This window comes from Mauremys mutica, chromosome 1 (genome assembly GCF_020497125.1).
Source record: "Mauremys mutica isolate MM-2020 ecotype Southern chromosome 1, ASM2049712v1, whole genome shotgun sequence".
Taxonomy (NCBI): Eukaryota; Metazoa; Chordata; order Testudines; family Geoemydidae; genus Mauremys; species Mauremys mutica.
Window position 1 is genome coordinate 29,724,626 of NC_059072.1, and position 27,395 is coordinate 29,752,020.

General features: G+C 42.6%; 2 protein-coding genes across 2 annotated transcripts in view; one reads left to right on the top strand and one right to left on the bottom strand.

The window, feature by feature from the left end:
* Positions 1 to 8,696, top strand: part of DLD (dihydrolipoamide dehydrogenase) — a 39,086-nt gene extending 30,390 nt beyond the window's left edge. The window contains exon 15 of the mRNA XM_045030380.1: positions 8,594 to 8,696. The gene's annotated coding sequence lies outside the window, so the exon portion shown is untranslated. The remainder of the gene's footprint in view (positions 1 to 8,593) is intronic.
* Positions 1 to 27,395, bottom strand: part of LAMB1 (laminin subunit beta 1) — a 74,834-nt gene that overhangs the window by 2,054 nt on the left and 45,385 nt on the right. Inside the window, exons 24-31 of the mRNA XM_045030348.1 lie at positions 13,466 to 13,835; positions 11,561 to 11,745; positions 10,329 to 10,570; positions 6,235 to 6,438; positions 5,670 to 5,814; positions 3,955 to 4,162; positions 3,623 to 3,764; positions 1,782 to 1,958 (exon numbers count right to left, since the gene is read on the bottom strand). Of these exons, the coding sequence (XP_044886283.1) occupies positions 1,782 to 1,958; positions 3,623 to 3,764; positions 3,955 to 4,162; positions 5,670 to 5,814; positions 6,235 to 6,438; positions 10,329 to 10,570; positions 11,561 to 11,745; positions 13,466 to 13,835 (1,673 nt within the window). The remainder of the gene's footprint in view (positions 1 to 1,781; positions 1,959 to 3,622; positions 3,765 to 3,954; positions 4,163 to 5,669; positions 5,815 to 6,234; positions 6,439 to 10,328; positions 10,571 to 11,560; positions 11,746 to 13,465; positions 13,836 to 27,395) is intronic.

Consider the following 27,395-nt stretch of genomic DNA (forward strand, 5'->3'; position numbering starts at 1 on the left):
CAAATCCTGCATAGCTTTCCAATTTAAGGGTGACTAACAGGCATTGCTTCTGGAAGTGCAGATTCAGTACAGAAGTGACCATGGCATTGCTCCTATTGTTGACTACTGTCAAATAGCTGGAGTGGAAAATAGGGCAGCTTGTTACTTAAAGTACTACACCTCTACCCCGATATAACACTGTCCTCGGGAGCCAAAAAAATCTTACCACGTTATCGGTGAAACCACATTATATTGAGCTTGCTTTGATCTGCTGGAGTGCGCAGCCCCGCCTCCCTGGAGCACTGCTTTACCATGTTATAGCTGAATTTGTGTTATTTCGGGATAGAGGTGTGTAATCTTCAACTATCATGAACAGCTCTGGAATTGGTGGTTATCTCACCTATAGTGACTCATGAATTCACAAGCACTTCCCAGATATTACAGAAAACACAAGGTTAGTGTCTCAGCTGCACTTCACTTTTTTGCAGAGCAGAAATCTGCAAGTCTCCAAATATCCCTGGCAGGGAGGAGATCCCATCTGGTGTAGAGCTGGCAAAGTCAGCTCCTACATCACCCTCCCTCCCTGCACGCCCTTGCTAGGGCAAGTGTTGGGACAGGTAGTGGATGCACCAGACAATCTGGTCTGTAGATTAGAATCCTGAAAACTCACCAGCAGTATGAGCAGCATGAAATGTGCCATCTACGGCATGGGTAGGATCTGGGGAAACTGTCACTACTACAGCAAGGTGCCTGACAACATCTGTTACCACTCTTTTTTCTGTCTTTCCTCCTCCCATGCTAGATAATCAGACTCTTGTACTTGTTATTAAGCAGCATTTTAGAGGCCCCTTGTTTAAAACTAAGTGGTGCTTAAAGGTTAATTCCAACATCTTCACTCTTTTGGGAAAGGGAAGGTTCCTTTGAGACAGATGACTGTATTGTGGACAATAGATTGGAGCAGTGAGACTTCCTTTGACATAGAACTTTTGTTTTCAATTGTTTGAAGGCTGAAATAAATCAGAATCCTTCTTAAAAAGGTATTGACTTTGGGAGAGATTCCATACAGACATGTCTTAAAGACACTGCTATGCTTGCAGAATATTTGACACTTTAGATAATTGCTTACCAAACACTAACTAGAGGAGCAGGCTGGCAGGTGTTACATTGAGATGGAATCTTTTCTCCAGTGACTGAAGCAATGGGGGAATTCCCTTCAAAGTGCCAAGTTACAAGTACCTTGTTTGACAGCTGAATAATGTATTGTACACACCGTGACCTCTCATTCATAGACCCCAAGGCACTTCACAGAAGGTAAGAAAACTATTTAAATCCAGTTTAGAGATGGTGAAACTGAGGCACAGGGAATTGTTGCCCTAGGTAAAAAGTCAGTGACAGTTGAGAGTAGAACTGAGATTTACCAATTTGTAACCCTACACTTAAATACATCAGAATATGGAGATTGCTCACCTCTCCACAACTGACAACTTTCTGCTCGTTTAGGAACTGGAAGTTGGCAGGCTTTTTCTGCCATGTAGGCTGGTGCCAAACCAAGTAGAAATTAATGTATTGCAAATGGACCCATCATTACCTTACTAATAAATGAATTGGGAACAACAGGTCTGACCTAGTTCACTGAACAGCTGCCCAGGAATATTCCTGGGCAGCTAACTCGCTGACGCCTGGTGCCTAAGCATGACAAGATTATAGCTAAAGCTGGCAGTAGCACTGAAATGCTTTTATCCCGAATATAGCTCCCAGGGATTGTGTTTTTGAGGAAGTCAGCTGGCAGGTAGGTGCCTCACCTCTTTAACTTTTTCAGCATTTTGTTTCACAGTAGCAATGGTTTCTTCAATCTCTTCCACATTCTCTGAATTTGTAGCAGCCTTTTGTTTAAGATCTTCCACACTCTTCTCTAGCTCAGTAAGACGTAGGGTAGCGTTGTTTAAGGTTTCTTCAGATGCTGCATTTTCAGATTCAATCTAACCAGGAATGAAAGAACAGTTTAAATAATCCCCTAACAAATGTATGTGTTGATTTTTGAGATCAGCTTTCTGGAGAAAAGTCTTGACCAACTATTTAAAAACGTCAAGTATCAGAGGGGTAGCCGTGTTAGTCTGGATCTGTAAAAGCAGCAAAGAGTCCTGTGGCATCTTATAGACTAACAGACGTATTGGAGCATGAGCTTTCGTGGGTGAATAGGGTACTGAAGTGGGTATTCACCCACGAAAGCTCATGCTCCAATACGTCTGTTAGTCTATAAGATGCCCCAGGACTCTCTGCTATTTAAAATTTTTGTTTCCAAAGTCTATCCTCAAACTGGCATTGTGCAACTCCGAAATATCAGCCAAAATACTATGAAATGACATATGAGGCTTTTAAGAGTACGAATTACAATTTACAATTCAAGTGAAGTAAGATGGGAATCAATTTTGAAAGTGAACTAGGTTGTATGTCATTAAAAGTGTACCTTATGAAATGGAGAAAAATAACCCTTCATTCCTTGTACAAACCAAGCTGGCTGAAATCACTGACTTTTGAGTGTCTAAGAATGCAAGACTGGAGCTATAATGTGTTTGTAATTGGTAAGGATAGAGTTCCACTAACTTCTGAGAGCATTCCTGATGCACATCTGCTACTCCCAAGTGGGGGAGGAGATGCATCTCAGTGTAAGACGTTGCCAAGACATCTGTAGTCTTTGGCTTCAATTAATTGTAAACTCACATGAAATACATAGGATTTCAACAAGCATTTACACATGTCAGGAATCACTCAGCTTCCAGGGCAAAAAAATTCCAGATTTGAAAATGTGAAAGGCATTAGTCAAACCAACAGCTCAGCTAGATCCATTATTGTTCATATAAATGGAAAGAAAGCACTGCTGTGTTAGCTACCCTTTCAGCAATGGATAAAGAAAGGCTGGGTAGCTTAGGAACCTAATAAGCTGAATATTGACACTATCAGATTTTAGTGCTTTACAGTCTTGTCAATGGGGCGATCTATGAAGTGGTTCTTTATGAACTGGACTTGATGAAATGAGAATGGTCAAAGTCTTAAGACTTGAGTGAACCAAGTTCTAATTCTAATGGAAGATATTTCATTCTTATAAAAGCCCACTATGACTGTTGAAGGTACTTGAGTGGGCTTATTCTATGACTGGGAAGGGCCCATCTCTCATTATTTGTAAAGCATTGAGCAAGCACACTTGGACACTATTACTAATAATGGATTAGTCCTTTACCTAAATATTCATGCATATAGGGCTATGCAGTGACATCATTTGACAAACAATTAATGCTCATATGTTTTCACACTGTACTGGCAAAGTCTTTTACATGGGTGGGAGAGTTGGCAGCATGGCTCAGCTACCAGATAATAGACCACCTGCCTTGTAGGATTTCCTGGGGATCTGAGGACACCTGCTGGGTTGGAAGGCACATCCCAGTTCATTCTTGGCACCATTTCTGCACCCACTGCAGTCAGTAGCAAAGCACCGATTGACTAGTGGGGTGGAAAACGTTCCTTGTTTCTCTCCTAATTCAGAGAAGTTTGCTGTTTGAAGAGCTCCTCTTCCCTTAGCTAAAGCAGTTACCTAGCATCAAACTAGGTACACAGTGAATATTTTTTATATATAGTTAAGACATACTGAGGTAAGTAGGTCTTGCGTTCCTCTAATGTCTTCTTCAGCTTGTTTGATGGCCTTTTCGGCTGCATTTTGGGCCTTTTCAGCTTCTTCCAGTGCTTCTTTCACAATAGCTGCAGTGACTTTAACATCTTTTGCACTTTTGCTGTAGAGCAGAAGTAACAATATAATATGTGACACTGGAAATGTTTCATTTTGGTATGAATAAGAATTTACACCAGGATGAATTTAGCTTACTATGTTTTTAAAAAATATTTGAATGAAATAAATAGTCTGATTTAAAATCTCTGATTTAAAAAGACAGCTGATACAAAACCGTGTATAGTACATGTTACCTTGCTTTATTCGCTTCACCTAACAGCATTTCAGCTCTGGCAATGTCTCCGGCACTCTGTTGTAAGATAATCTCTACATCAGAAAGGCTTTCCACACGCTCACGGATATCCTCTGTCAGGGTCTGTAGCTGCCGGGGGCTACTTGGCATCTCCATCTTCAACACTTCATTAGCAACTGCCTCAATGCTATCCAAATCGGCGCTATCCTCTAAGATGGCACAAATGCAACAGGATAAGCAGACAGTTGAGAGGATTAGCAAGCCATCCATGCCAATGTCAAATTACACTACTGAAATCCTTGTCAGTGCGGTTCCTTAAAAGCAAGAAACTGACAAACAGCAATGGCAAATGAAGAAACACCACCACCACCACCACAATTTGCAGAAAATATGTAGAAAGGTGGTGGTATGCTCAGTTAGGATAAAATTCATTCCTATGCAGAATACCACCACAGAGCATAGAGCCCTGCTTAAGTCCCATTTCAGCCTCTTGAGGGGTACTTTTCACCCATTGGCCTCCAGTGGCTTGAGCACAGCTTGGTAATCAGTAGAACTGTGTAAATCCTAACACTGATTTAGGGCAATCTCAGACCTTGTCTGCCCCCCATTTCTTCAGCTATAAAAGATAATTTGACAGCCTCATGGAAGCTGTAAGGATCAATTAAATAATGGACCCATGTTCCACTGAAATCCACAGGAGTTCAACGGGAATTAATTTGGTCCAACGTTTGTAATGCTGTGTAGAGTGCTATGAACACGAGATGCTAGTGAAGTACAAAATATTATGAACTGAAATGGAATAAGTGTCATTCCTTTGGTGCACATTAATACATTTCTAAAGTGGAAGAGGGCCATGCACAATGTTTAGATACATGTAACAGCAGCATTTTATAGCTCCCAGGGATTGAGGTTTAAGCAAAAGTTGCCTCTATTGCTCAGATGGTCCTATGGTGCTCTTACATGTATCTAAACATTCCTTCTTGTGTTTGCACAGGACTGAACACATTCTTAACATATAAAAAACACTGATGTTTGTAAGGCCAGCAGTTGCACATAACAGACCTCCCCAATGGAGACTGTCCTCCATCTTCCAAAAGATCTCGCACTTCTCCACGGGTTAGCACAGCTAATGATTGAAATTTCAACGCTGATTGACGAGGAGAGTTAGCTACACAGTTCCCTTGAAATTAATGGGAGTAGCATGACAATCTCCTAATAAGTTTTAAACTACTCCACTCCACCACCAATCAGCTCTGTTGCAGAGGAAAAGGCAAAGTCTGTTAAAGTTCCAATCATGATGAAACTGAAAGGCCTCTCTCTTCCTCACTCGGGCGCATTTTTTTTCATAGCATTGTGCAAAGAATCAACTGCCAATCTGTATTGGTAACCTCACCTTTCACCTATAAAACTGAAAATGGATCCCACTGCTTATAAAAATCTTAAATTTAAATGAAATGCATAATCAAGACAAGTATCACAGAAACTATAGTATTCAGAAAGGATTTTAAGACTAGGCTAGGCAGCTACCTAGAGAAATGCACGAGAAAAGCTATCTGCAGCATGTGCACAGTTGGAAGAGTCTACTATTTTGCATCTGTAAATGTTACAGATGTACAACATCCTAACTTTATTAAGGCCTCTAAAAATATGCTAGCAGAATTTCTCATAACGAAGATAAAAATCACTAATGTCAACTAAGTTAAAGATCATCCTTACGCATCAGAAATTCCCTGATCTGCTTAATAAGGTTTCTCAGGTCTTCATTGCTTCTGTCCACTTGCTCTTTTGTGGCATTGGTTTTGAGCAGAACTTCTTGTGCATTTTGTTTTGCTTCATCTGCTCTCTGTTTTGCCTCGGAGACCTATGGGAGGTAAAAAAGGTGGCCTGGTAAAACACTTACTTGCACATCAAGGCTCATTTTGCAAACCAAAATGCAATTCTGAACAGACAATTGATATTTGGAGTCCAAAGCAGTGTGGGAAACTTGTTCTCATAAAACTCACAGAATGCTTTTAAAACACGCCGGAATCCCCAACACCAATGTTACTTTAAACAACACAGACAAATGTTTATGGATTACACATGGAATTTCAGTTTAAACAAGTTCACTTTATGAGGCTCTTAAAAAAAAAAAATGCTGGTGAAGTTATGCAACTGGAAAGAAACATTTTAAAATGAACGTCTGGGGGAAAAATGTTCTGTAGTTTTTGTATCATATCCCTGTTGGGGGAATTTCTCTCATTTTAAATTACTGTTTAGTGATCTACTTGGAAAGAGTTACCATTTTAGAGAGTTCTTCAACTTCCGCCAATGCACTGAGTATGTCTCTGTCAAAATCCATGGCTTTCTGCCACGCACTGTGAGCCACAGTAACCAACCCCTCGCAGCCTGGTCCTCCGCATTTCTTTTCGCCTTCATCTGTTCGGCAGTTCAGACCGCCACACTCTGAGTCAGCACAGGAAGCGCCTGAGGGAGTTCCACATGTCTGCAACAGACCAACAAGAAATAGTCACACTTAATTGCCCTTGCTTGGGGGATGGATGAGGGGGGGAAGGAAAGTGGACCAAGAGGTTTCTGATGATGCTGGAAACATTTAGTGGTACCCGCACCCCTGGCAGTGAAATCTCAGGAGAACGCTTGAGAAATAAATGGTCACTGTAGCTGCTGTACTGCAGCATCAAAAACTAGGGCATTCCCTACTTCACACCTGTATCATTGTGAGATTTGTTCCAGTGATGAGGGAAGGAAAACTCCTATGTATAAACACACAGCCCTCCAGGAACAAGCAGTTTGGGTAATAATGGCAGTACCAAGACAGTCATCCACCCTGCACTGGCTTACTGAATTATATGGAATCGGTACAGATTTGGTTCTTTCAATGGAAAATAACCCTCAGACTTCCGTTAAAAATAGAGAGGGAAGAGGAGGGCCCTTCCCTCCTGAAGGCAAACCTATAGCTTGAGCTGGCTGAAATTCAAAACTTAGTCTTGGGGAAATTGTGACATTTCAAAATTTGGAAGAAATCCAAAAATATTTTTAAATTCCTCAAAAATGAATTTTTCCAAAAGATATCATTTGGGGTTTAAGTAAAATGTTTTGTTTAAATTAAAATGTTTCATCCTGAGTTTGACTCAGAGTTTTACATAAAAGTTCAAAAAGTTGTTTCGGAACAAAAACATCAAAGTGTTCCAGTGTGACTTTATCAAAATGCTTTTTTCTCAAAATGAAATTTTGACAAAAAAATCAACATGTTCCCCTGCAAAGGTTTAATTTTGAAGAAACAGCATTTTATAATGTAAATACATTTGATCAGAAAATGTTTAGCCAGCTCTATCCATGAACTACCCCCAGAGTCTGGATAATAAATGGAATCATTTAAAAAAAAAATCTTTAGGAAGATGGAAGGTTGGACAAAGTTTTCCTTTTTTGGCAGGGCGTGGAAGGAAGCATGACAGTCACAAAAATAAATGTTTTGCAGGCAATATTCCCCCAGTAAAGGTACACAAAACTGCATCAGGTTAATTTTAAATTTTCTCTTTCTCTAACAAACAGCCTTAGCCTTTTCCTTTCCCTGATGCTTGTCATGCAATCCACTATTCTCAAGAATAGTGTCTTTCAACTTTTCCAGACTCCTGTACCCCTTTTAGGAGTCTGATTCGTCTTGCATACCCCAAATTTCACCTCAACTTAAAAACTACTTACTCACAAAATCCGACAAAAATACACAGCACACTATTACTGAAAAAGTGCATATTTTCTCAGTTTTACCATATAATTATAAAAATAAATCTAATAGAATATAAATATTGTACTTACATTTCAGTGTATAGTATACACAGCAGTATCAACATAGTATGAAACTTTAGTTTGTACGGACTTTGCTAGCTTTTATTGTAGCCTGTTATAAAACTAGGCAAATATTTAGATAAGTTGATGTACCCCTGGCAGACCTCTGCGTACCCCTAGGGGTACATGTACCTCTGACTGAGAACCACTGCTCTAGAAAGCAGAATGTCCTGCAGGGGGCTGCACTTCCTTAAGGCTCCCAGCAACTAATGATACTGCCTAGAACCTTGATAAACTTTATTTAAACAAGAGGGACAGGAATGTGGGGGAGGGGTTCCAACTGAAAGCGCCCCCCCAAGAAAAAGGAGCGGTGTCATGTTAGATAACAGTTGTTAAAAGGAGGAATGGGGGAGAAAAGAGGAGGGACAATGCAATCTTTAGAGCAGGGGGCCCCAGCGAGGTGCCCGTGGGCGCCCTGGTGCCCGCCGGGGCGTCTAAGTGCGCCCGCATGCTGGCCGGCAGACGAGCATCCACTGAACTGCCGCCGCCAAGCTGTGTCATCCAGAGGCGTCGCCGCCGAAATGCCGCTGATTTTTGGCAGTATTTTGGGAGCGACGCTTCTGGATGACGCTACTTTTTGGCAGCATTTTGGTGGCGACGCCTATTGACGTTGCTGCTTGTTGGCGGAATTTTGGCGGATGCTCGTCTGCCACCATGGTCCTCCGTGGCTCATTGTCTGGTGCCGGCCAGACGAAAAAGGTTGGGGACCACTGCTTTAGAGAAATCATCCTATAACTTACTGAAACCCCTAACCACTTAAGTTAATAAATATGCCCTCTCCGTCATATTTGCAGGCCGAATTGTTTTCCAACTGCAGCTGATTTACTTCAAAGGAAAGTTTCAGAAGGAACGCTGTAAATCTCCCAGGAAAAAGCCACCCTACCTCAGATTTACTTCAGTTTTACCGCTGTGCAGAGAATAAGCACCAGACTGCTTCTCAGAGTGTCCTTTTGACTCAAAGAGCTCAGAAAAAGGTCTGCTTTGTCTTAGACAGATCAGAGAAGTCCAGGGCAAGCACACAACACGCATAAAGCGGCCACTGGCACATCTGCCATCCCCACCTCTACTGGCGTCGTCCTACATCCACAGCCTTCTCCTCTCATTTTTACTGGACAAACCCACGTTTGGTGCCATATCCTACTGGACAGGGACAGTGCTGCACAAAACATGGACTGTTGGGCTTTAGGCTAGATGAATAGCCTCCTTGAGCATGCATCTAGCTAAATACAGTAACTCCTCACTTAACGTAGTCGTGTTCCTGAAAAATGCGACTTTAAGCGAAACAATGTTAAGCAAATCCAATTTCCCCAGAAGAATTAGTGTAAATATGGGGGGTTAGGTTCCAGGGAATTTTTGCTTTTTGCCAGACAAAAGGCATTATATACATTTAAACAAGCAATTTAATACAGGTATAACTTTTAAACAATTTTAAAGAAACAATTTAATACTACAACCATCATTGCTGAGTATGAAGCAATGGGAGGTGCCCCCACTTTACCCCACACAGGCACAGCTCACTGGCACTGCAGACAATGAGGCAGGCAAGGAGGCTGAAGGTGCCATAGGGTAGGAGAAGCACGTTGCACCTACTGTGCAAGCACCAGGTGTGGGGGGCTCAACCCTCGGCCCTTCCACTCCACCCCTTCCCTCAAGCCCCCCACCCTTAACCCGTCTCTCCTTCCCCCCCACCTTCTCCCCCTTTACTCTGCACGCCGTGTCCTCGCTCCTCTCCCCTGCTTCCTGAACGCCATAAATCAGCTGATTGCCGTGGGGGCAGGAGGCAGGGAGAAGGCGCTGATCTGCAGGGTCCACCAAGGGATGGGAGGCGCTGCAGGGGTGTATGGGAGCTGATGGGGGGCTGCCAGCTGTGAACAAAGCAGGCAGCTAAATGACGGTATAGTGGAGCATTGCACAACTTTAAACGAGCATGTTCTCTAATGGAGCAGGGACGCAACATCAAAACAACGTTAAGTGGGGAGTTACTGTACTACACAACTGTAGGACAATATTTAAAAAAAAAAAAGAGGGAGAGAAAACAGATGCACCCAATGAAAATTCCTGTAAATCCAAACCATTACATCAGCCAGAGTGAGGCTCAGGGAAGAAACTTGTTGAAGAAGAGTGCTGCAGAGGCCTAGTGGAGTAGTTTTTGATCTTTTGGGGCTCATGACCCCAAAAACCTGGTCTTATAATCAACCAAGTCTGATAATTCTTTGTGGGTGCAAAGGACTGTGGGATTTGGGTCATGGGAGGAAACAATGGGACAACTGAGTACTGTCAGGGAGAGGGGTTGGAAATGGGATGGGTGAAGTGGGTGGGGTTTGAAAGCTAGTGCATCCCTTGTGGTCCACAAGTCATGGAAGAAGTTCCAGTTCACAATCTCTCTCAGCACACCAGACAAGCATTTTTCCATAAGTAAAACCCACTTCAACAAAGTAGCAGGCTCTGCCTTCCTGCCTGTCATTTCTGCAACAGCACCACTGATGTTTTCCTGCAGGTTCCACACCCAAAGAAATCTTAACCACGTACCTTCTCAGCCACTTCAGAAAGATCCAGACTTTGCAGCTTGCCTGCGAGTTCATCCAGAAGGCGTGACTGTTCCTCTTGTTTTGCCTTGAACTGGGCCTCTTGCTCACTGATTAAGTCTTCCACTTCCTGTCGTGTCTGAGCTGACAGTTCCACAAGGCTATCAGGGTGAACAGTGGAGGCATTGACCCTCTCTTCTGCCTCCAGGGACATCTGAAAATATTTGGTGATACTATCCAAGGCTCCTGCAGAAATTAGATCCAACTGTTCAGCAATCAGCCCTCATTGCTGAATTTATAGTACAAACAATTTGTTATGGGGAATCTAGTGGATGACAAAATTGTATAAGGCCCTTTCTTTATTAAACTGAATACAAAGTTATACAATTATTACTGTTAGTGTGCTTGAACTATGTATGGGGAAAATTCTGCTATCCTTAAATCAAACAAACCTCCCATTGATGGTCCCACTGATGCTTTGATTTCAGTGGTCTACAGAATTTGACTCTCTAATATTAAAAAGTTTGAAAATTCTTGCAGACGAAGGGTCTGATCCCGCTCCCACTGAAAGCAAAGGAAGATCTGGTCCTAGATTTATAAAGATAGATACTTCTGTGACTTTTTGATTCCATGGAACTGCCTGGTGAGTAGGTGCAATTCACCCACAAGCAGTGGTCCAGCACAAGACCTACACACCACTGAAGTCCAGGCTTGCCAGGGAATACATATTGGCCAATCCTAGTGCAGGCTCTCTGCACAGGGGTTAATGTCACTCTCTGTATGGGTGGTAGAATCTAGCCCTGAAGTGTGACACACATTCACAAAAATTCATGCAGTCTTACATACAGAAAACTTAGTAATCTCATGTAATTAAATGTGAACTAAAGTAACTTCAGACTTCTGTATGTGTACTTAATTGTGGTATGTAACAAAATGCAAGTATATCACAGGGCTTACTGTTGGTACATGTAACTGGTCTACAACTTCTATACATTAAGAGGTTTTAAGATGACTTTGTTCCCTAAGATCTTGAGCTAGTTTTGCAATGCACACAAAAACAGAGACTTCAAAGAAATTCCTGCTAGATCAGCAACTCTGCCAAGACTCAGAAGGAAACTGCACTTACAGAACATGTTTTATTACTGTTTAGAAGATTAACCTGATATTTAAAACCATACACTTATTTAATCGTTTGCTGCCCTGGCTTTTTTCCTTTTTCCCCATGGGACACCTCACCCCGGATATCGGAGATTTTTATAAACTCAAGTTGTTCTGCAAGTTCTTTCACAACGTGGTCTAGGCTCTCTGCATCCGTCTCCAGGGCCCTCAGGTGAGTGTCCGTGTTATTGCTTTTTAACGCTATCACAGAGAGCTTATCTTCTATTTCAGCCATCTTTTCTGTAATGTCTGCTGTTAGCTTGCTGCAAGCAAAAAACACAGAACCTACATTTACTCGAGGAAAAAAAATCTATTAGCCTTGAAATTTTTTTTTTTTTTTTTTTATAAAGAAAGCTGTACAGTAGTTACAATCCTTCCATCCCTCCCCGATCAGTGCTGTACGCGATTTGTAACAGCTTGCCTTCCTAGAATACTGGTTTTGTTTCCTTTATCACAAAAACTACTTTTTAATCTACAACACATTTATAAACTCAAAGCACCCAATTGCTCAGAAAACAGCTGCTTTGTGTAAGATTAACCAGAGCCAGATTCCAGAACTCTGCTGTAATGCTCTTGAACCATGGCAACTGCATAGGTCAGTGTGTCAACTACTATGATCCATACAGAATTTGCTTCACATCCCACACAGCTACAAATGCATTTTTTGATTACTACAACTGAATGTCAGAAACAAACAAAAATTCTCTGAACACAATGGATTCTTTTAACTACTTTATAAAGATCCCCTTTTGCCAATGGCATCTTCTGGGTGGAGGTGGGAGAAAACATCCCACCTCCAGCAAGAAAGGTAAAAGGTGAGCGATATCAGCTCTTTCCTCTCTGTTCAGCAAGCGGTTCCCTGCTTGCCAGTCTTTTTGCTCCAACAAAAATCCCAGACTTCTGTTGTGAGGCCTAATAAAGTGGAACCAGAGAGGTGATTGCAGCCACAGTTCACTGACATAGGTACATTGTCATCAATGGGAACTGAACCTGGGACCTCCAGCACCAAAAAACATCCAGCTCTAAGTAGCAGGCTCTTATAACGCCTCAACTAATGGAAAGACTTAACTGACCTCACTAGGCTTTGGATCAGGACCATCATCACTGGGGCAAGGCACCACTCTCCCCTTCGCCAGGCCAGATGGAAGCGAGGCAAAGGTGAGGTGATTTATCAAAGAGGGACGAGGAAGAGTGGTTCCTCTGCATGCCCTCACCTCTCTTGGAATCTAGCACCCAAGTACAACAACTCTCCAGGGATACAGGTTAATGGAGCTGGGGAGCAGCCACAAATCATTAACTAGGAAACCTCTTCACGAGCATTTTAGCCTCCCCTTTTGGTTTGGATGGGAACGTTTTAAAGGTGCATGGAAAACTCTCATATTCCATCAACTGCTTTAAATTATTTCAAATCAATAACTGTAAAGATTGTTGGTATTTAACCATCCTAGATTTCACAGGGGCTCACCCTTCTCCGTCTCCTTATTTTTAAATACAATGAATACAGGACTTCTGCATCTTACACTTCATGAAATGGAGACAACCAGTGTTACAACACTAGCGTTTCTGTTGACAATGTTTAGTTTTTTAGATTAGAAAGAAGTCTGCATTGCTATCTAGATAGCTATAAAACAAAATTCCAAGAATTCAATCTCTGTCCCTGCATTCTCTCACATAATAGCTGTGCTTGTCCTTTGCCCTGGGGGATCACAAGGAATAACAAGACTGGCTCCATGTTAATTGGTTGGCAGGCTGACAAAATACAAGCATGGCCACCCCTTCCAAAGTTTCAAAGATCATGACAGTTTTGGGTCCCAGCTGCATTTTGTTTGCGCTCAGTAGAATCTGACTAAGAGCACTGCAGGCCCATTCCTGCCAGACAGTGAGCGCTCTCAACTATCACTGGGGAGTTGAGGGTGCTCAGCACTCTGGAGTATCGAGCCCTAACTGAGCTGGAAATAGTCACAGAACATGTACTGTACTCACCCTGCTTCCTCAAAGAGATTTCCAATGTTTTTAAGGGGCTCAGCAGCTGGATTTTGAGCAAGGATACTTTTAATTTCATTCAGTTTCTCTTCCATAGTGTTGATAGTTTGCTGGTAAAGGCCACTGACCCCACTGATTTTCAGGATTTTTGCTCTCTCCAGGAATCTCTGTGTCCTATTGGTCAGTTCACTAATGATTATGTCCCACAGAGCAAAACACTGATGACATGGCGCACAGTCAGGGAAGATGCCGGAGTATCCGCGGGTGCACTTGTCACAGCGGGGTCCCTCGACACCCTCCTTACAGACGCACAGCCCCGTGGAGCGATTGCACTGAGGTGTCTGGATTCCACGGGGATCACAATCACAAGCTGCAAGGGGGGGAAGTAACAGCAGCAAAACTTAGATAGGATGAAAATGATGATAAAGTTGGAAGGAAAAATATATATTCCCTGACACAAACAGAAAAACTTCTATCATAATTACATGAATGTGAAATCAGTACGTATGCAAACTACAGTAGTCAGCTACATCCGGACAGGGTTACCTTGCTGTGAATGCCAGGACCAAGTATTACAAAAGGAGGACAAAGTGATACAAAGAGGGAAGAAATCCAGAAAGGTTTTTAAGGACCCATTTCACATGACTCAGGAAAAAGTCATAATGGTGTATTAGGGATGGACCCATCCTACCGTGTATCTGGAACTGGATTAAGTTGGTATCTGTGACCAAACGTTGAGGGTATTTTGTTATTTTGGCCTCCCCGCCCTTTCCTCATTAGAATGAGCCAGGCCCCTTGGGGTGTGTGTGGGTGTGGGTCAGACAGAGATGTGGATCCACTGTTACCAAAGCCTGGCCCAGAATGTATGTATGTATGGATGGATGGATGGATGGATAGAATGGAACTAGGGCGAGGGAAGAGAGGTAGGAAGAAACACTAGCTAAATAAAGAATACTGGGAATTTAAAAAAACCTTGTTTGCAATGAGGAAAAGGCAGACAAATGTCCTACAATTCTACCATACAAGTGCCAAATGTCACAAGAGACCACACACTTCATAATTATAGAGGGAGGACGAAGCTGAGCATAGGCAACATTTTATTGATCGTGAATTCAGACGACAAGCAATTTCTATTGAGCTAATCTGGAAGGGGCAAGTACAAGCAAATAAAATTATTTGGTTTACAAACATTTGTCTACATTTATATGCAAGTCAGGTGCGACTCTCCGGTTCCTGGTGAATTGCTGATTGTAGCCCAGAGGGTAAATTCTAATGCTAAAGCCCAGTCTACAAGCTGACTGTACAGATGTATTTCTAGTTGCCCCTAATCCACACGTGAGAGGATTATTAAACTGATGTGTTACACTGCTGGTTTTTTAAAACATATTTGCACTTTGTACATAAACTGTCTAAGAGAAGCAGAATTTACAACCAGCAGAAGTTTGAGTTTTTACCTGACCTTTCCCTAAATAGCCAGGCAGGAGAAGCAGAGAGGAAATTACCAATCTTCAAAGCTCTTAATAAAGAGATGGCAGCAAAAAACAAAAGGGAGAAGACTTGCAACTATTCTGGAACTGCCATTCATATCTTCCTGGTGAAATGAACCCAAAATAGATCAAACGTACATTCCTTTAACATCTAACAAGAGGACTTTGACACCCAGCAGATGAAAGCCTTCAGTTACACATCACATCTTTCAAGAATACCTCATAAATGTAACACATACTAATACTGTGTTCTTGACGGATTTATGGGCCATTTGTATGTTCCTCTAGCTGAGTTATAGGCTATTGTTAAAGTCCCTTCTGAAAATGTCCATGTTCTTGCTAAACAGGCATTCCCCCTTTAAAAATGACATGGAGGCAAAATAAAGCAGGTAATCTACACCAGTGGTTCTCAACCAGGGGTACAGGTACCCCTGGGGGAGGTATGCAGAGATCTTCCAAGGGGTACATCAACTCATCTAAATATTTGCCTAGTTTTACAACAGGCTGCATAAAAGCACTAGCTAAGTCAGTACAAACTAAAATTTCATACAGACAATGACTTGTCTATACTGCTCTATATACTATACACTGAAATGTGAGATAGTTATATTACAATTGATTTTATAATTATATGGTAAAAATGAGAAGTTATGCAATTTTGCAGTAATAGTGTGCTGTGATGCTTTTGTATTTTTAAGTCTGATTTTGTAAGTAAGTAGTTTTAAGTGAGGTAAATCTTGGGAGTATGCAAGACAAATCAGGCTCCTGAAAGGGGTACAGTAGTGTGGAAAGGTTGAGAGCCACTGATATATACTGCTTGCTTTCATGCCATTACTTCACAATACATCCTCAGTCTTTAACCAATTTATTCTTTTTTCTCTCTTTAAAAAAAAAAAAAAAAGACCTTAAAGGAACAAATTGCTTCATAAACAAAAACTGCTTTTTTTAGAGAGCATGGATACAACAGATACCAGAATACAGAAATGACTTCTGTTCCGGGCGAGTCAGTTTATGTCTGCACAATTTAGCAAAATGGTCCTTTTGTTCTCTGAATTGTACTCCAACACAAGAGATTGTTTTTACTTTACATCAAAGCGCTTAAGTATTCCCACAGCCATTTGCTATGGAATATATTCCCCACAGGCAAATCCTCGGGCTCCTATTTGAAGGAGGTCAATTAACCCTTTCATCAAACTATTACTCCTGGAAATAAGACACTCAGTAGAGTGGTCAATTAGCAAATTCCATTATACCGATGTAACAGAAAGTAGTGTACATGGTATGTAATTTTTCCCCCTCAAAGAGCCCTAGATTATATTGTATTACATGTGAATTAGGCAAATCAGACCACTGTTTTATTTATAATGTATCTGCAGATTTAAAAAGCAATCAGTTAAAACAATTTAGGCAATTCTAATCTGGCTTTCCAACCAGATCACAGCAAGCAAATAACTCCTGCACCATCATTTACATGATAAAGTGCATCCAAACACAGTGCTCCACTTTGGAGATTTAGAGAAACAGAACAATAGAGGATGTAGCAGGGGGAAAAGGAGGCTGAAATTAAGCATTTCCCAATCCCCAAACTTTCTCAGGATAACCAAGCTCTGTGCTTCAACTGTCAGCACAAACGTACTAAGTACAGCTAAGATATAGGATCTAAGAAGCCATTATGGACCACAGAAAAGCAGAAATTCTATAGAATCTCAAGGGAATAAATCCAATGTTTAGAAAATGCTTTGTAAAAATGACACTTACACACTTTAACTATGTGTTATTTGTGATGTCTTGTAACCTAAGTCACAAACTGCTACTAGGACTGCATCATCAACCAGACCAGAAGATAAAGCACAAGTTTATTTCTAAGTAAAACAATCTTACTTTAAAGGGAAAGCACAATAAAACCTCCCCAAGGACTAGCATAATAAGAAACAATAGAAACAAAAAGCAGAACTTTATTTCAGTCACTTTTTAATTGGGGAGGAATTTTTACATGTTTGTGGTATGGTTTCTCCAGCTAGAGCCAACTTTGTGCTTCCTGTGTAGCAGTAACTGAACAGAAGAACGGCCATACTGGGTCAGACCATATGTCCATCTAGCCCAGTATCCTCTCTTCCGACAGTGGCCAATGCCAGGTGCCCCAGAGGGAATGAACAGAACAGGTAATCATCAAGTGATCCATCCCCTGTTGCCCATTCCCAGTTTCTGGCAAACAGAGGCTAGGAAAACCATTCCTGCCCATCCTGGCTAATAGCCATTGATGGACCTATCCTCCATGAATTTATCTAGTTCTTTTTTGAGCCCTGTTATAGTCTTGGCCTTCACAACATCCTCTGGCAAGGAGTTCCACAGGTTAACTGTGCATTGTGTGTGAAAAACTACCGTATTTTCCGCACTATAAGGCGCACCTAAGAGCCTTAAATTTTCTCAAAAATTGGCCGTGCGTCTTATAATCCGGTGCGCCTTATGTGTGCACTGAGTTCCAAAATCTGTAAAAATGTTGTTGTGCGACTTTGGTAAGCACTTTGCTTGATTGACTGTCGGACCATTTTTCGCTGACACAGGGACGTAATATGCAAACTACGTACGCTGGCAGCGATAAACCAATCAGAGAACATTACGTAATACGTACAGTACGTACGTTTACCTTCTCCACTCCTCCGGTAGGTATACTACCGGTATGCTGCAAAACAACATTTGTTTGTCTAAGGACCCCCGAAAATGGCACCAGTGAAGAGACATGCTTACGAGGCACAATTCAAACTACAGGCTATCAGTTACGCGGTTCTAAATGGGAATAGAGCAGCTGCGAAAGAATTCAACATCAATGAATCTATGGTTCGGAAGTGGAGGAAGCAAGAAAATGAACTGCGCCAAGTTAAGAAGACGAAACAGAGTTTCCGCGGGAACAAATCGAGGTGGCCACAGTTAGAAGACCAACTTGAACAATGGATTATTGAACAAAGAACAGCCGGGAGAAGCGTCTCTACAGTCAGCATTCGACTGAAGGCAACAACGATAGCACAAGACATGAAGATCGAACACTTTCAAGGAGGTCCGTCTTGGTGCTTTCGTTTTATGAAAAGGCGTCATCTCTCCATCCGCGCAAGAACTACCGTGGCGCAGCAACTGCCGGCGGATTACAAAGAAAAGCTGGCCATCTTCCGCACCTACTGCAGTAACAAGATTACCGACAAAAAGATCCAGCCCAACCACATCACCAACATGGACGAGGTCCCCCTCGCTTTTGACATCCCCGTGAACCATACTGTGGAGAAAAAGGGGACCAGCACGGTATCGATACGCACCACGGGGCATGAGAAGTCGGCTTTCACTGTTGTTCTTGGTTGCCACGGTAATGGACAAACTACCACCTATGGTCATTTTTAAGAGGAAGACGCTGCCAAAAGAAAAGTTTCCAGCTGGAATCATCGTTAAGGCCAATCAAAAGGGCTGGATGGACGAGGAGAAAATGAGAGAGTGGCTGAGAGAGGTGTATGTAAAGAGACCGGATGTTTTTTTCCACGCATCACCGTCCCTGTTGATCTGCGACTCCATGCGTTCCCATCTTACCGCTACTGTGAAAAACCAAGTGAAGCAAATGAATTCGGAGCTTGCCATCATTCCGGGAGGATTAACAAAAGAACTCCAACCGCTGGACATTGGTGTAAACAGGGCGTTCAAAGTGAAGTTGCGAACGGCGTGGGAGCGATGGATGACAGACGGCGAACACACCTTTACTAACACTGGGAGGCAGCGCCGGGCGAGTTACGCCACCATATGTGAATGGATTGTGGATGCCTGGGCTAAGGTATCTGCTTTAACTGTTGTCCGAGCTTTCGCGAAAGCCGGCATCATTGCTGAACAGCCACCTGGCAACGAGACTGACTCCGACAATGATGAGAGAGAACCCGGCATGTTTGATGGCGAAATTGCCCAGCTGTTCAATTCAGACACAGAAGATGAGGACTTTGATGGATTTGTGGGAGACGATTGATTAAAAAATAATGTGAGTGTATTGTTAAATAGTAGAATAAAGTTCAACTAAACTCACTGTTTTGCTTCCGTTACCTTTTTACTACACTATGAACACCGTTACCTTTTTTTGTAGACCGTATGTTTTAGCATGCGCCTTATAATACGGTGCGCCTTATGTATGGGTTAAGTACAGAAATAGATCCCGTAATTGAAACTGCGCCTTATAATCCGGTGCGCCTTATAGTGCGGAAAATACGGTACTTCCTTTTCTTTGTTTTAAACCTGCTGCCTATTAATTTCATTTGGGGACCCCTAGTTCTTGTGTTCTGAGAAGTAAACAGCACTTTATTTATTTTCTCCACACCAGTCATGATTTTAATAGACATATCATATCCTCCACTAAGTCATCTCTTTTCCAAGCTGAAAAGTCCCAGTCTTATTAATCTCTCCTCATACAGCAGCTGTTCCATACCCCTAATAATTTTGTTGACCTTTTCTGAACCTTTTCCAAGTCCAATATATCTTTTTTGAGATGAGCGAACAGATCTACATGTAGTATTCAAGGTGTGGCCATACCATGGATTTATATAGAGGCATTCATGATACTTTCTGTCTTTTATTATCGAACTCTTTCCTAATGGTTCCTAACAGTCTGTTTGCTTTTTTGACTGCCACTGCACATTGAGTGGATGTTTTCAGAGAACTATCCACAATGACGTCAAGATCTCTTTCTTGAGTGGTAACAGCTAATTTAGACGCCCATCGTTTTGTATGTATAGCTAGGATTATATTTGCCAATGTGGATTACTTTGTATTTATCAACATTGAATTTCATCTGCCATTTTGTTGTCACCCAGTTTTGAGAGATTCTTTTGTAGCTCTTCACTGTCTGCCTGGGACTTAACTGTCTTGAGTAGTTTTGTATCATCTGCACATTTTGCAACCTCACTGTTTACCCCTTTTACCAGATCATTTATGAATACGTTAAATAAGACTGGGTCCAGTACAGACCCCTTGAGGACACCACTATTTACCTCTCTCCTTACTGAAAACTGACCATTTATTCCTACCCTTTTTAAAATATCTTTTAACCAGTTACCAATCCATGAGAGAACATTCCCTCTTAACCTTTGGTGAGGGACCATGTCAAAGGCTTTCTGAAAATCTAAATGCACTATATCCACTGGATCCTCCTTGTTCACATGCTTGTTGACCCCCTCAAAGAATTCTAGTAGATTGGTGAGGCATGATTTCCCTTTACAGAAACCATGTTGACTCTTCCCCAACAAATTCTGTTCATCTGTGTCTGACAATTTTGTTCTTTACTATAGTTTCAACCAGTTTGCCCGGTACTGAAGTCAGGCTTAATTGGAGCCCTTTTTAAAATCTGGCATCACATTAGCTATCCTCCAGTCATTTGGTACAGAAGCTGATTTAAATGATAGGTTATAGATGACAGTTAGTAGTTCTGCAATTTCACATTTTAGTTCCTTCAGAACTCTTGGGTGAAGACCATCTGATCCTGGTGACTTATTACTGTTTAGTTTATCAATTTGTTCCAAAACCTCCACTATTGACACCTCAATATGGGACAGATCCTCAGATTTGTCACCTAAGAAGAATGGCTCAGGTTTGGGAATTTCCCTCACATCCTCAACTGTGAAGACTGATGCAAAGAATTCATTTAGTTTCTCTGCAATGGCCTTATCGTCCTTGAGTACTCCGTTAGCATCTCAACCATCCAGTGGCCTCACTGGTTGTTTAGCAGGCTTCCTACTTCTGATATACCTAAAACATTTTTTTTGCTATTGCTTTTTGAGTCTTTGGCTAGCTGTTCTTCAGATTCTTTTTTGGCCTTTATAATTATATTTTTATGCTTCATTTGCCAGAGTATATGCTCCTTTGTATTTTTCTCATTGGGATTTAACTTCCACTTGCCTCTCACGGCTTCTTTTACTTTGTTGTTTAGTCATGGTGGCACTTTTTTGGTTCTCTTACTATGTTTTTTAATTTGGGATATACATTTAAGTTGAGCCTCTATTATGGTGTCTTTAAAAAGTTTCCATGCAGCTTGGAGGGATTTTACTTTTGAAGCTATACCTTTTAGTTTCTGTTTCAATAATCTCCTCATTTTTCTGTAGTTCTTCTTTCTGAAATTAAATGCTACAGTGTTGGGCCGCTGCGGTGTTTCCCCCGCCACAGGGATGTTAACTTTAATTATATTATGGTCACTATTACCAAGTGGTCCATCTCTTGGACCTGATCCTGTGCTCCACTTAGGACTAAATCAAGAATTGTCTCTCCTCTTGTGGGTTTCAGGACTAGCTGCTCCAAGAAGAAGTCATTTAAGGTGTCAAGAAACTTTATCTCTGCATCCCTTCCTGAGGTGATATGTACCCAGTAAATATGGGATAGTTGAAATCCCCCATTATCATCATCGAGTTATTTGTTTTAATCGTCTCTCTCATCAACCTGAGCATTTCATAGTCACTATCACCATCCTGGTTGGGTCGTCTGTAATATATCCCTTCTGCTATATTCTTGCTATTCAAGCATGAAATTACTATTCATGTATATTCTACGGTATAGTTTGGTTCATTTAAGATTTTTACTTCATCTGATTCTACGCTTTCTTTCACATACAGTGCCACTCCCCCACCAGCACGACCTGTTCTGTCCTTCCAATATATTTTGTACCCTGGTATTACTGTATCCCATTGATTATCCTCATTCTACCAAGCTTCTGCGATGCCTATTATATCAATATTCTCATTTAATATGAGGCACTCTAGTTCGCCCATCTTATTATTTAGACTTCTAGCATTGGTGTATAAGCACTTTAAAAACTTGTCACTTTTTAGCTGTCTGCCATTACATGATGTAATTGAATGGGACTCTTTCTTTTGACTGCTTTTTATAAGATTCTACCTGTATTTTATCATCTTCCATCCTTCTCCTCCTTATTAGGACATAGGGAATCTCCATTTATAGATCCTCCCCTAAGGGACGTCCGAACCACCAAAAGTTTCCCCAGTTTCAAATAAATCTAAACCCCTCCTCCCTACACCATCGTCTCATCCACGCATTGAGACCCTGCAGTTCTGCCTGTCTGTCTGGCCCTGCATGTGGAACTGGAAGCATTTCAGAGAATGCTACCATGGAGGTCCTGGACTTCAATCTCTTACCTAGCAGTCTAAATTTGGCCTCCTGGACCTCTCTCCTATCCTTCCTATGTCATTGGTACCTACATGTACCATGACCACCGGCTCCTCCCCAGTACTACATATAAGCCTACCTAGACGTCTCGAGAGATCCACAACTATCACACCAGGCAGGCAAGTCACTATGCAGTTCTCCTGGCCATCGCATACCCAGCTATCTATGTTTCTAATAACCGAATTGCCCATTACTAATACCTGTCTCTTCCTAATAACTGGAGTTCCCTCCCCTGTGCGAGAGGACACCACATCATCATCTGGAAGGAGGGTCCCAACTATAGGATCTTTTCCCTCTGCTCCAGTTGGATGTTCTCCTTCCCTGAGACTTTCATGCTCCTCAACAGAACAGAGGCTAGCAGACGTGGGGGGCAGAGGGGGAGAGAAACCTTTCTACTGTGTCCCGGAAAGTCTCATCTATGTACTTCTCTGTCTGTCTTGCTCCTCCAGCTCAGCCCCCTGGTCTCCAAAGCCCATACACACTCTCTGAGGGCCAGGAGAGACTTGCACTGAATGCACACATACGCCACCTGCCCATAGGGCAGATAATCATAAATGCTGCATTGGGTGCAATAAACTGGGTAGCCCCCACTCTGTTTCTATTTCTTGAATTATCATACAGAATAAATCACTTTGTTACTTATATATAATTTTCAGTAACCTAACCACCATTCCACCCACACAACTTGATTATTTTAATTTTTATTTAGTTAGATGTAAAATAATTTTAAAAAGTTTCCCATCCTAGGCTCCCTGACACATCATTAACACAATAAAATCCTAGCAGCATTAATCATTTCAACAGGAATTCAGGCAGCCAGCCAAAGTTTTTTCCATCACACTGTGGAGAAATAAACCCTCAGCCTTCTGCAAAAACACCATCAAACAGGTGTCTCATGCAGCATGCTCAAAATGCCACTGAATTCGAACTATTTCACACCAAGCGGGATGTGGGAGCAAGTTCCAGTCCTGGAGCCCCTCAGAGAGAGGAATTGAGCTCAAATGCCTCTACAGACCACACCTGTGGCTGGGTGGCATGTGGAGGACAGGCTAGTCCCAGGTTCATTTAAACAGGGCCGCCTGGGGGGAGGGAGGGGAAGTGGGGCAATTGGCCCCAAGCCCCGCAAGCCGCTCCGGGTTTTCGGCGGCGGGCCCTTCACTCGCTCCGGGTGTTTGGCGGCGGGTCCTTCAGTGCAGCGTAAGACTCGGAGCAAGTGAAGGACCCGCCGCTGAAGTGCTGCCGAAGCCTTGGAGCGCCGCCCGGTGAGTACAGGCGCCAGGAAAGGGAAAAAAAAAAAAGCCGCAATTGACAGCACTTAGGCTGCTCTACCGCCACCGCTTCATTCTTAGGCGGCAATTCAGCGGCGGGTCCCTCTCGGAGGGAAGGGCCCGCCGCTGAATTGCCGCCAAAGACCAGGCCCTGCCCCAGAATCCCTGAATCCTCTGGGCAGCCCTGCTTTTAAAACTTTAGAGATCACAACCAACACCGTAAGCTCCACCCGGAGACCAACGGGCAGCCAGTGCAGATTTTGGAGCATCTTGGGAGATGCCGCCCCATTCAGTAAGCAGCCCACTGCTTTCTGAAACAGCTTTTTAAGGTGTAGTCCCAGCCAGCGTGCCTCGCAACAGTGTAATCTAAAGCACAGATGACAGTGGCACGGTCTGCGTCCAAAAGGAAAGAATGCAACCTCCTGCCCAGACACAGATGGTAATAACCTGACTAGGGGCTTGTCTACACTGGCACTTTACAGCGCTGCAACTTTCTCACTCAGGGATGTGAGAAAACCACCCCCCTGAGAACTGCTAGTTTCAGCACTGTAACGTGCCAGTATAGACAGTGCACTAGCGCTGGGAGGTAGCTACGCTCCTCATGGAAGTGGATTTTTTAGAATACTGGGAGAGCTCTCTCCCAGCACTATGCTGTGACCACACAAGCGCTTTAACATTGCCAGTGTAGACAAGCCCAAAGTTAATGCTGTAATATGATCAGACAGCAACTGGAGAGCTAAAATCACCCCGACACTAACATTCCTAGAAATTAATGATGGACATGCTCCCTTAGTCAAAGGGTTTAACGTGGTATTAGTTATTATCACAAGTAATCTGGGGTGGGTATACACCAAAACCAAATTGTGACACTTCTTGATTCAGGTAGCCTGCAAAAGTGTAAATACATACCCACCTCTGCCTGTGGGTATCAGTATCTGACCCTGCAAATTACACCTACAGAGCCTACCCCCCAGCCTAGAAAACACAGCTGAATCCCTGGGACTTAGAACCCTAGCGACAAGCTGAAGTGGTACCAGCCACTGTCTCAGATTTTTAAGTGACACTTAACTAGACACTGTACAGCTACAGTGTCTAGTTTACAAGATGAGGATACAAAGTTATTAGCTTAAACCAAATCATCTGATTTTCCCAAGGAAGTACAAGAGACAATCAGACATCCAGGGACACAATAGAGTGTTTCAGTGCATATCTAATTGCTGGAAATCGCTCCCAGAGGTCACTTAGGAGAGTGGGTATTAGGGGCTAATACTGCAAATCTGATGAGAAGAGCACTGAAGGCCCTTTTAAGCAAAGGTAAAGGTCTTGTACTCACATGACTAGAAATTGGGAGAGAATGGTTCATTCTTCACTTTAAAACCACACAGATGCTGATATTACAGGGCAGTCTCTGGTCTTTACATTTCTGCCCAAAACAGATTTAAATGCCGTAACCAGCTATGGTTAGTAACTGCCTTTAAAACAAATAATTGATTGTTCTCTTTCCTCATGGATTGGTGGAAGAAAGGCAAGGGTGGGGTAAAGAGCTGCAAATTAATACATGGAAAACTGCTTGCTTTGCAGATTAGGATTAGTTACAAGAGGATGATCAAACATATTCTTTAGTAAGTGTCATAGGTGTGGGAACTAGGAGTGTGCGGGGCGGTGCTTCAGCACCCCCAGATTTTACACGGGGCCGCTAGCCCCACACCCAGGCCTCCACTCCCCAGCCTGGGGCTCGAGTCCCAGCTGCTGGCCCTGCTCCCAGCTCCGTGCCCTGCCTCCGGGGCATGGGTCCCAGCCACTAGCCCCACACCCCTGCACTGCTCCTGGCCCTACGGGGGGGGGGGGGCAGGCAGACAGGGCTACGGGGACTGGCTTTCAGCACCCCCACTATTAAAAGGGTTCCAGTGCCACTAGTAAGTGGAAAGGGATACGGTGATCAAAAAAACTCTCATTATTATTAACTAAAGAATATGCATTCTAGCCTGAGCAGTAGTGCTGGATCAGTAAATCTAAATTTTTCCCTTTGGAAAATGTTGTGGGCTCGAAAAAGCACCCAAACTTCTGTTGGTCCAATAAAAGCTTTGCAATCTTACACAGCAGGGGTGCTATGGGGGTGCTGAGAGCCACTGAACCAAACTCTAAACCCTTTATATAATGGAAACCATTTCAAGCTGGGGGTTGCAACAGCACCACTTGCACCCCTAGTTCCAGCACTTACATTACACAGAGTTCTTCGTCAGGTCTCATGTTTCCCTGACCCAAGGAAGAGCTCTGTGTAAGCTCAAAAGCTTGTCTCTCTCACCAACAGAAGCAGGTCCAATAAAAGATATTTTCTCACCCACCTTGTCTCTCTAATATACTGAGTCCGACTCAGCTGCAACACTGCATACAACCTTTTGAAGCTATTCAACCAAAAAGTTCCAGATTCTCAGCACGGATTTTTCAAAATGAAATGAAAGTTTTCATTTCATCTTGTTTTGAAAGGTCAGTTGGTAACTACATTTTTTTGCTTTGAGTTTTCTGATTGGAAAATTAAAATATTTCATTGAAATTGACATTTTCCTGCAGAACATTTTGATTTAGACAAAAATTATTTCAGTGTCAGTGACCTCCTTGCAAATATTTATTACAGAAACTCCAAGAAGCTCAGGACTTCTGGTTTCATCTTTAAAAGCCAGAGGATACATCTTAGAAATGCAGCTAAGTCTGAACAGGGTGAAAATAGTTGACCTCATTCAGCTTTTCAGAAACAGTGACTGTATCCTTCTTTGAGAGGAGTATTAACTAAATCAAACATGTGACCGATGTTAGCCACTTAATGCACTGCTGGAAGGCACTCAGATACTATGGTGCTGAGCTTGGTACATAAAAATATCTATTCTGTATGGTACATAAAAATATCTATTTTGTATAAGTTCATTTCACACCTTTAAACTGGGCTGAACAACATTAAATGTTTTGACCCCAAAGCAAAACAGCAACTGGCTTGTTCAGACTCGGTGGGACCTCCTGACTGTAGTGATCCATTATGACAACAAACTATACAGTCATTTGTAAGGTTGAAACTCAGTGCATTAGCTTTTGCATAGCTAACAAATAAACAGAGTGTGTGCGTATGTGCATCTGAATAGTTAGCCATTGATTCAAATTATTCTATAAACATACTGCTAACTCCTCAGCATTACAATTTTCAGTGCTGAGTGCGAATGCAAAACATCATAGCTGACTTTACAGGGGCTGCTGAGACTTAAGAATTATGTTGCATCAGAAGGTGCTGGCAGATCTTACTTACGGGCAGTTTCCTGGAACTCAACCATTGCATATGTTAGAGTATTTTAGGAACTGTGTTTATAGAAAGATGAATTAGAACTAAGAATGTTAGTGTGCAAGTTAAATAAGTATTTAACCACAGGTAAAGACCCAAGTACTTCAACAGATATTACAGCAGGGGTGGCCAACCTGTGGCTCTAGAGCCACATGCGGCTCCTTAGAAGTGAATATGCAGCTCCTTGTATAAGCACCGACTCTGGGGCTGGAGCTACAGGCGCCAGCTCACTGCTCAACCCCGGGCTCTGCTACAGACCCTGCCCCCACTCCTTCCCCCCCCACCCCCAGCCTGCCGTGCCCTCGCTCCTCCCCCCCAGCCTCCTGCACACCATGAAACAGCTGATCAGGAGGTGTGGAGAAGGAGGGGGAGGCACTGATCAGCGGGGCTGTGGGTGGGTTGATGGTGCTGGGAGCAGGGGTGGGGGAGCTCGTGGGGGCTGCTGACATATTATTGTGGCTCTTTGGCAATGTACATTGGTAAATTCTGGCTTCTTCTCAGGCTCAGCTTGGCCACCCCTGTATTACAATGACAGGCACCCTAGAAATATCTAAAATAGAGGAAAGAACCTTCAGTCAAAATCCTCCTCTATTTTCAGCACTTGATAGAAATGTTACTTTCTCTTATACTAGTTCAAGTAGCAGCCAAGTTCT